Genomic DNA, 11,310 nt, shown 5'->3' with positions numbered 1-11,310 from the left:
ATATCTAGATTGTCCATTTTTTTTGTTGATAAATTGAATATGGTAGTGTAGTGTCGAAAAAGCGGCGGTATTCCTGCAAACCGTGATGTATTTTCATTTAAAATAATTAGACATGGTGTGCATAGCTTATTTAATTAAAAAAATCAACTTATAAAAGGCATGTAAAATTATTTTATTTTTTTTAAAATTACACATCTGCAGTATATTTTATTAGTTGGGCAGCAATACACGAAAATATTTTTTCCACAATATCTGCAAACATGACAGCAGATAGGCTCTTTGTATTGTCATCAAGTTCAACATATGCTATAGCACTGTAAAATGCATAATAAGATTGTTAGTATCTTTTATTTATTTTAACTTAATTTCAATAACATCATATGTTGTTTTTTTATTTTAGTAAATTTTTTTCTTTTTTTGGTTTGCATTAATAGCTAGAACATGGAGAAATTAATAAGATTGGCATTCCTTTTTGTCGCAGCATGTACAAAGCAGCATAATTATAATAATAATTTAAGTTGCTTTTATTTTTATTTAACAGAAGACAAAATTATAAATTTTATGGCTTCTTAATTATACTGTATGTGCTAAAATATAACTTTTTCTTTTAATGAGTGTTTTTATAGGAAAATAGTAATTCTCATAAATCATTTTATTTTTAATAATAAATTATTTTATTTTTAATATAAATAAAAAGTCACCCATCAATTTCTCATAAACCAAAAATTTTGTTATATATGCACATAATTATTTGCTTAAAATTATTATTTTATATCTTTATATATTAAAAGTGCCTATTTAACGGCATTTCTTGGTTTAACAGAATATACTTAAAAATAAAAAGAATATTCTGTTAAATTTAACGATTAGGTTTGATCTCCCGTTAATAAATAAACCCAATAATTAAACCCAAAAAATCAAAACTTCCTATTCTCACCAAAACAATTCAGTAATATTTTTATATCTTTATGTAACAGAATTCAAAAACTTCTACGATTGAAAAATTCCTCCACTCGATTGAGAAAAACTTCTACGATTGAAATATTCCTCCACTCGATTGAAATTTTGAAAACACAAATCCAATTTCTTCACTGGTAGATATTCAATTCTGATTTCAGCTATTGAGGGAGGAAGAAAAAAATTTCTACGATTGAAATGTTCAATTCCAATTGCAGTGATTGAGGAGGGAAGGAAAAAAAAATATACGATTGAAATTTTCACTCCTAATATCTACCGATTAAAATTGAAACAATCTCAATATCTATTAATGAATGTAATTTAGTTGACAGAGGAAGATGACGATTTGGGATTTTGATAACTAGATTTCAAAGGTATACACAAACGACGATATGACCCATATGGGGTTTCGATGATGACAAAGGCGACGATCTAGAAATCGTCTGTGCTCTGGTTGTAAAGATACTTTAGAGGTATTTGCCTTTTTTTAGAGGTATTGGAACTGTTTGTAAATAGAATAAAATATTTGTATTATTTTCTGGTTTGTATTGTCCTTTTCAAATATAAATGTATTATTATCTGGTTTGTGTTCGTAAATGTATTTGCCATTGAACTATTCAAAGGTATAAAATATTTGTATTGTTGTTTGTTTGTTTTTTTTTTTTTTGTTTATAGACAGAGTCTTTGGAAAAAGTTAAAAAATCCAAATAGAAGTCCCCCAATAAAGAGGTTAAGAAAAGTGAATTGTTAACGAAGAAGATTGTAAATTTTATCTGACTATGCAAGCTGCTTCAAAGGCGCTGCTGTACCAAAAGGTAATTGTTTGAATTTCAAATCTAATGTTGAATAAATACATATAAATAAATCCATCTCATTCAATTATACATGAATTTTTATGAACTTATTATGCATTTACAGAGAATAAGAGAATTGGTCGATAGTCACTGAAGATTTAGTGCTCTGCTCCTAATCTATATTCAATACCCCTAATGCATTAATTCATTAGATTTGGAGTTTGCACTGTTCACTTTGAACTCTTCTGTAGTTTCTTTCATCTATATATATAACAAGCTCAATTATGAAAATTTGATGAAGATGTAGTTGTTGATTTCTAATAATTAATGAGTTTCTACTTTCAATGAACCATGAAATTATATTTATTAAGTGCTGAACCATCTTGGTGACTTTGAGATAATTTATGTTATTTTATAAATAAATTGAATAAAAAACTTTGTACTGCTTATATTCACAGACTTATGATGTAAGGTCTTTTTTTATATTGGATAAGAGAGTTGGTCACAGGAAATTCAGTTATGTGGGTCATTCTCTTTGCTTGGTCTTATGCTTTCATCTACATTGTCTTTCCTTCTTCAATTAACAATTATCAATGAAAGCATCAACACAATATGGGTAATCTATTTGAGTTCGTGTCAGCTAAACACTTTTTATATTTTTATGTTTTTGTTTTGTATATGATGAAAGTGTTGTAGTTAATTGCCAATAATAAAAAAAATATGTCATATACAATATTACAGAGTATGAATGAATTTAGTCAATTTACTAATTATTAGAATGTTTTAAACTATTTAGCTTCCTTTAATTTTTATGGCTTTACTAATATTAGAAATTTAATCCAAGACTACTTTAATTATTGTATGAAAAATAAATACTTGTTGGAACACCACAACTTTATCAATAATATCATAGACAAACTATCAACAAAAAATAGAACGACTATTATCTTATGTAACGAGTTTGGTTTAATATTATTATTTATTTTTCGGTCAAAATGTCAACATCATATTCTAATATTTGATAGAATATTCTAATTAGAAAACGTTAATTATAATTGATTAATTTTAGCTAAATAATCCTACCGAAATTTAATCTAACAAATTTCTCTCGAGCAAAAACCCTAGCCTCCAACACAACCTTTACCAGTTTATAACATTAGTTGTAATTTCTTAAGCTATATTTTATAATTTTAATTTTCATATTAAAATTTGAAAAATACTAATGAAGACAACATACTACATGCTATTATACAAAAGTATTGCATTTACACGATATTTCAAAAATACTATAGAAAGTTCATCTTGAATTAATTATTAATATGTAATAAAAGATATTAGTTATTATATTATTACTTCAAACAAAGGAAAAAGTTCTAGCGGTGCTTCTATTTTCTAATCATCTCTTGGTTTCGGGCAGAAAGTCATATTCATGTGTTATGTGTACGTTAAATTTTTGTTAATAGGACAGGGAAGAGAGTATAGTCTTACAGAACTTGAAATGTGAACCTGAGTTGTCAGTATATACATAAACATCGATTTTGGCTTCTTTAACCACTGCCACACACAAGTTACTTACTCTAAATTTATAACCATTTGCAATTTTTTAACACTCAAAAAGTTACCAAGATTGTTTTCGATAGCTCTACTTATTAAGGTAGAAAAATATTTTTGGATTGACTCCTCTATTCCGTTTATTAAATAAATTATTTTCAAGTTGACACATTAACTTAAAAATGACACAATAATGACCTAATACAAAGTATACACTTATATTCATTCTATTTATTGAGAATCAAAACTTCAATCTTCTTCACTAGACTAGCCAGACACACACAATATTTGGACATAAACACAGGACACAATATTATAACTCAAACTCAGAAACACTTAGTCGAAACTTGAATGAATAATGCCACTCTTTTAAGTTTTAAGACTGTATATGACTAGACAATTTTGGTTATTGTATTATCATTGCTGCTACATAGTTGATCATTTTTAGATTTTTGATGTGAAATTGTGTATTGTGAGCTTTTTAGAGTTTCTAATAGACTTCAATGAGTAATAGATTTATATAATTATACTTGGAATAAATTTTGATAATGTTGTTTGGTGGATTCCTATTTTGTTATTAGGTAACATAATATTATTATTGGTTTGGTCTGTCACAATTATTAGAATGAATCAATTTAAAAACCTTTCACTATATTGAAAGGTGAGATTGATTTTAATATGAGCTTAATTATATTTTTTATTTTGTATATCTATTGTTTTATTTGAAAACAAGTGAATAAATGACTACACTATATACAACAATTAAGGACATCACTCCAATTACAGAAAGTTAGAAGAATAAAATGAGAGTGTTAGAAAAATTTGAAAAGTGGACAAATAAGAGTTCACCAGTCAAATATCAAATACTTAATGTTAGCAGACAAAAAAGTATACAATCAGTTAATTTATTGTTGAAATTGTCAATACTCTACTAATAAATGCTATATTTTCTTAATTTTGCTTGTACACGCGTTGCAACAAATTATTATTTCATAAATATATTTTTTTCCTTAAAAATAAACACAGAGTAATGATGTTGAACCTAATAACTAATAATATATATATATTTTTAATTTTTAATTGCATCACTTTTTAATAACGTAGAAAAAAAAAACTAGCATAAAATTTAGTATACGTGCCTCGCACGTAACTTTTTACTAGTATATATATATATATAAGAATATAATTATTTGCTTAAAATTATTATGGTAGTAAAAAATATCATTATGTTTTTTAAAAAAAAAAATATATTGATATTAAGATTATTTTATTTTGTTATAATATAATGCAAATTAATAAATTAATTTTTTTTCAAACAAAATCTTAATCAGAGAGAAAAGTGTGATAGAGAAGAGAAAAAAAAAACAATTAATTTTTTTTTTTTTGTATATTTATGTTTTTAGGTTTTGATTGTATTTCTTAATTATATTCTATTATAAAATAAATTTGCTCAAAAACGATAAGATAGGAGAGAAAAGTGTAACAGAAGGAAAAAAAAAAACCGAAGGTGTAAAATTAACAAACCTTCATTAATTATATAGTCCTTTTAATTTTCGATCCTCAATTAATAATTAAATTAAAAAATAAATTAAAGTTTATACATTTCTATGTATAAAACACAATAATACATTACAATAAAAATTAGTTAGATTGACCAAAATACAAATTCTATGCATTATAGAAATTTAATATATTAAAAAAAGTTATATAAACAACCAAAAACTAAATAAATGGAGAAGAAGAAGATGCGTAATCAAATAGTTGAAAAGGAAAAAAAATTATTGACACAATTGTTGTAATATAATCCTATTTAAGATTACGAGGATGTATTTCAAAAATAATATGAAGAACAATAGGTGTATAATTGGAAGACTAGTATTATACTGATGATGATATTAACACATAAGTTAATTCAACCACTGAAAGTTAAAACAGATCACAGCCCCAGTCTATACTTGGACGCCGCCAATCATAAAATTCCAAATTTCATATAAAAGAAAAAGAAAAAACAATCTCTTAATGAAAAAGTGTTCTTAACAATAAAAAGAGAAGTGGTTGCAGCTGATGATAAACCCGAAACAGCATAGCTTGGCCTGCTGCGTCTCATCGAACGAGGCTTTTTAGACCAGTGGAGGATATTGCTTGGCCTGCTGTCGGACCCTTTTCTTGTACTCTGTAGCATCCTGAAAAAACCAAGTAGGTTAGCATCGGTGAGGTTTTAACTTCAACTAAGTAAACCAGTTTCGCATCTTAAAAAATGTGAACTTGAACATCTTCCAACTAGAAACTTAGTTAAAGGTTGTAAGAGAAACTTCTTACAGCTAGGATTACACAAAGAGTGTACATGGTATGACAATGATGATGATGATAATGATGATAAAATTTACATCTTTATATTCATTAACAAAAGGGTGTTCCACATTTTGGTATTTATAAACTCTACGCATGAGTTAGTTTTAGTTAAGGAAGAAAAGTACCTGAATAAAGAGGTGGTAACCTTCTGTTTGTGCAGGATCAGCAGGATTTGGCTGATCGAGTAAGTCTTGGATACCAACCAGTATTTGCTTAACTGTTATAGCTGGTCTCCATCCCTGAATAAAATACCAACAAGCCATTAACGATTATCGACTATGTTCGACTGAATTCAACCAAATTCCATCACCAAAGGCAAGAGAAAATAAAATACTTACACTGTCCTCGTTAAGAATTGATAGGCAAACAGTTCCTGAGGGGTAGACATTCGGGTGGAAGAAACCTTGTGGAAACTTGCACTTTGGTGGCTTACTTGGGTAGTCTTCACTGAAGTTAAGTGTAAGTGGGAAACAACCTCCCTCCCAGTCAGTCTGCAAATATACATATGTAAGAAAAATGTTCTACATAAACATAACCATGTAAAAATCAAGGGAAAAAAAAATCTGCATAATTTAACAGCTAGAAGAGGAAAAAACAATGCAGATATCTTAAAATAACAAAACAATGAACGTTCAAATCAAGAATGAGAACCTTTCACAGCATTAGTCCTGCTGCTAAAATCTCCCTTTATAATTGACACAAAGCTACTTGCATCACGATGCATAATGTTAGAAGCTAAAAAAATCATACACAAAGCATCAAAATGCTAAAATAATACACTCATGCAGCAGATAAGCTCTGGTTATTTATCAAGTATAGAGAAGATAAGGTAACCCCAATTTATAGGTACAGAAGGTCAGAGAACATATGCTAGCCCATGAGTATTATAGTCCCTCAATGCCTCTGATTCCAATATAGTGTTATCATGGTTAAGCCTAATTTTTTCGTTCAAACCATTGAAGTTTGGAAAGAAATCGCTGCGTTCAGAAATTAAATTTCATTTCATATTGGGTGGCAAACACAAACGATAAAGGTGAACCCCAATACCAATTACAACCACAATAGATTAATCAATAGATGAAAAAAAAAACATTGCAAAATGACTAAGCTCGATCACAAAACAAAAACACATACCAGCTATATAAATATAACCTTAATTAAACAAAAACACATATTAGGGATTCAATCATAAAAATAGATAGATCAATATCAACATAAATATATATAATACACGAATACTTACGCCGGTCTTGCCAGGAATAGTGCAATGCCACACCATCAAATTCACCGTACCATCAGGCAAAGTCTCCGGCTTAGCAACAAAACCCTAAACTCACCAAAAAAAACAAAAATCAAAAATCAAATTAGGGCAATCAAAACATAATAATTGAAAATCAAACAGAGAAGAAAGAGTTTTTGAACGCACATGAGGATGGTTCTTACGCCATGACTTTCGCTCTTCTGCAAGACGACCTCGAGCAATACCACCCGACATAGCTTCTTCTTCTTCTTCTTCTTCTCTTAGCTCTCTCTCTCTCTCTAGAACTTTCTCTCTCTAAAAAACCTTTTCTCTCTCTCTTTGACTGTTTGGGGTTTTTCGGCGACTTTTAAATTTATAGGAGACGGAGGCTTTTTATTTTCCGATTTCCGATTTTACCCCTGAATTGGAGACTTTAAGGCGGAGAAGATGAGATGGACGGTCAGGATTTAATCTTAGATTGGTGCGGAGCAGCTCATTGGATAATGACTGTGATTGTCGTTTATATGTTTTTATTTTTGGGATTATAAAATTGGTCCCTCCTAAAGTCAATGGATTTGCAGACTCGTCCTTTTTTAATTATTTTTTTCAGAATTATTCTTTTTTCGCGTGAGAATCACGCCACAGTACGACACTCTTTATACACACCCTCTCTCTCGCTCACGTGACCCAACCGACAGCCCACTGGACTTCTCATGTTGGGCTTGGGCTTTGTACTTTACCAACGTAATCATTTTAATTGGTTCCTTAAATGGATGGGCCTAGTTACTTGGTCTTCGCCCAAAGAATTTCCTGTTGTTTATAGGGTTTTATTTATGGGATAATTTCAAAAAAAACAAAAAAAAATTATGAAAATACAGTCTATATGAAGTTTTTAATATTGGGATAATTATATAATGCACATTTTTTTATAAAAAAATTACATTTTTATATTTAAAGAATTTTTCGTACATTTTTACGGAAAATAATAAGAAAATAACATAAAAGTAACATGAAAATAACATCTAAATAACTTCAAAATAACATATAGATAACAAAAAATCAACAACAAATTAATAAAAGTACAACATAAAGAGACCGTATTTTTTGTAAATAAAATAAAAAAAATCGTAAAAATATTTATAATTCTGTGAAACCGTATTTTTGTAATTTTTTTTGTTATTTTTGTGTATCTGTGTAATAATCCCTTTAATATTTTTATGGTTTTTTATAGCGGTGGTCATCCGATCTAATCTAACCTTTTTTTCCTCATCCGATCCAATCCAATCATTAATTGGATTTGGAAAATCATCATCCTATCCGATCCAATTAGACCTCAAAATCCAATCCAATCTAATAGTAATTAGATTGGATTGGTTTGGTTTTTTAATTGGATATCCAATTACACACCTAAATTTCAATATTAACATAAAACTATAAAGAAAAATATGTAAAAATTAAGTATCACCATTTATTTAAGTTTAATACTTCATAAACATACCATCGTTACAAGTGTAATGTAGCAAAAAAATTTAAATAATTAAAACAACAGTATTTTTAAGTAATAAAATAGAACAAAACATCATGAAAATAAATACATAAAACAAACAAGTGTTACAAATTCAACACACAAAAAAAATCTAATAAAAATATAATTAATATATATTATATTTTTCAATATTTTTTTATTATTTAAATAATTTTTTAACATATATAAATGTAATTGGACTGGATCAATTTTTAATTAGATTTTGAGATTGACATCCAATAACCGATCCAATCAAATTAGAATCCAACTTTTAGCATCCAATCCAATCCAATTGTAATTGAATATCCAACTATTTGTAATTGGATTAGATTTGATCGGTTCGGTTAAATTATATTGGATTGGATGATGCCCACTCCTAGTTTTTTAGATTTTATTTACATGAAATATGATTTTTTTAGTATATTTTTATGTTGTACTCTTATTATTTTGTTGTTAATTTTTTTATTATATGTATATTATTTTTTATGTTGTTTTTTGTGTTTTTATAGAATATCGTAAAAATGTATTAAAAAATTTTAAATGTAAAAATATAAAAATTAATGTTTTATGTAATTATTCTTTCAGTGGAATATTTGGTAAACTTTTTTTAATTTAGGAATGCTAATTCAGTTTTTGAGTTGCAAGAGTTTTTTTTTTTTCTTTTGAAGAATAACCTTAGAAGAACATACTTAACTCGAAAAGATGTCAAGGACTAAGATTTACTGGTAAGCTCGAATAGAATCAGATAACTCAACCATCTGACAATAATATCAATCAATATCAAAATATATTTAGCTAAGACTTGAGCTCAAAACTAATAAAGAGATATATAATTTTTTTTTTTGCTTAACAAAGATTTATAATTGTTGCGCCCATTCCAATAAATTAACTAGGTATTGGATAAAATCTTAAAATTAAACATATAATCGTATTTCGTGGATGTACAAAATCACAAAAACGATAGAATTAATGGTGCTACATTTGTATTAATATATAATTTATAGAAATATGTCTCTATGAAATGTTAACCCATATTTCTAAAAAATATTTTTAAACTTAGATTGAAATTAACCACAATTCTTATTAATAAATGATCTAAAATGTACACTAATTAAACACATTACCAATGTGGTAGAAACTAGAAACTCTCAACTTTACTTTGAAGCTCCTTAAGATGAGACACCAACCAAAATGTGAGTATATTTACAGATATGGTAAATTTTGTCTTTCATTGGTGAAAAGGTTTATTCATTGCAAACTACATATAAATTTTTACTCACAAGTGAAAATAATAATAATAATAATAATAATAAAAATTGAAGTGATTTGATAGTTTATCAGTTCCATGCAAGACCAATTTTGTCGTTTTTAATAAAAGTAGTTGGAGGTTGGAGGGATATGAACAGCATTAAAACTTATCATAATAATTATTGCCAACTTATAAAGAGGAAAGAGACCCACAAAACATAATTATTATTACTAATCCTAATCTTAATTATCTTAATACCATTTGGTTTGGACTATTAGGTTCATCTAGATAAGTTTTGCTTTTTGATTATAATATCTAAATAAAAAAGCATACTAAAAAATATGACTCATTTGTTTGGATATATAATTACTACATAAAGGTAATTATTTAAAGATTAATTTAAATTTTTGTCTTTCAAATTTTGATATGTTTTAGATTATGTCTTTTGAATTTTGAAGACCATTAAAAATTCTTCTGAACTATTGAGACGGTTGGAATTAAGGATTTTTGTCTAATTTTAGTAAAAAAAGTCTAACATAAATGAAAGTTCGAAGGATATGATTTGGTAGATATCAAAGTCTAAAGAGCATGATTTAGTACATGGACAATTACCGAATTAGTAAAATTGAATGAAATCAGAAAATAAATTTTAATTCCAACAATCTCAATAGTTCAAAGAGAATTTTTAACAGCCAAAAAAATTCAAAAAGTATAATTTAGTACATATCAAAGTTCAGAACGCAAAAAACTTAATTAGCCTTTTGTAAATTATTTTTGAATGAATAAAAAATCTCATTAGGCCTAAGCCAAAATAAGTCTGAAGATTTACATTAAACTCCAGTAATTTTAGCCACCAAACTCTTTGGTGATCAAGCCAGAATTTGTTGAACGATTACAAAACATTAAGATTAATTACGAGCCAAATAAATATATTGCAAAATTGAATCATAAACCGCTAAATACGACTCTTTCTTGTTCAACAACTTAGAAACAAGTTAGGAATCTGTTTTGACTTCAACATGGACACAGCCAAGCCGAGAACACATTTAGAGACCTACTAAAATAATATTTATTTATTTATTTATTTATTTGAAGGATACCAAAATAATTTTAAATAAAAAGAGTTTTCAAAATATTTTGATATTTATATGTAAAGAAAAAAGTCAATAATAAAAAGAGTTATTTTAATTTAAAAATTAATTTTTCAATTTTCAAAAAAAAAAAAAAAACAAAAATCAAATATCTTTTTGGAGAAACATGACTTTTAATTTAATTTTATTTTTCTAAAATGGTTTTTTTAAAAAAAGAAAAAAATCTAAAAGCTTAAAGAAACAATAAATGGATCAATTAAGTCCTATAGTCAAATAATTTATACTTTATGGATTAATCACTACCATTTTTATGTCTAGAGCCAAGTGCACTTAACATCTTTGAAGACATTAGTTGTGATTTTCAAAATTCAACCTTTGATGATTGAAATGAATTTGCTTCTAACCAAAGAACTCTATGAAATTACCCAATTGATTGTGACTTAGAGTTCTATCATCAACATCTTTACAATAATCTTACTTTATTTTTAGTTTTGTTAACTTATATTAAGAGTTAATACTTAAAATTTACTAAACAACTCTCAATAACTTAA

The 11,310-nt window shown here is 27.0% G+C and overlaps 1 protein-coding gene across 1 annotated transcript; it reads right to left on the bottom strand.

Moving 5' to 3' along the window:
• Nucleotides 1-5,159: 5,159 nt before the first annotated feature.
• Nucleotides 5,160-7,413, bottom strand: LOC115702708 (SUMO-conjugating enzyme SCE1). The gene is made up of 5 exons (XM_030630133.2): nucleotides 7,081-7,413; nucleotides 6,898-6,981; nucleotides 5,993-6,145; nucleotides 5,780-5,893; nucleotides 5,160-5,485 (listed from the first exon to the last, which is right to left on the bottom strand). Exons 1-5 carry the CDS (start codon nucleotides 7,147-7,149, stop codon nucleotides 5,423-5,425), a joined length of 483 nt encoding a protein of 160 aa, XP_030485993.1. The 5' UTR covers nucleotides 7,150-7,413; the 3' UTR covers nucleotides 5,160-5,422.
• Nucleotides 7,414-11,310: the final 3,897 nt, after the last annotated feature.

This window comes from Cannabis sativa, chromosome X (genome assembly GCF_029168945.1).
Source record: "Cannabis sativa cultivar Pink pepper isolate KNU-18-1 chromosome X, ASM2916894v1, whole genome shotgun sequence".
Classification (NCBI taxonomy): Eukaryota; Viridiplantae; Streptophyta; class Magnoliopsida; order Rosales; family Cannabaceae; genus Cannabis; species Cannabis sativa.
Note: the sequence above shows the minus strand (reverse complement) of the source record. Positions and strands in the feature narration are given on the sequence as shown.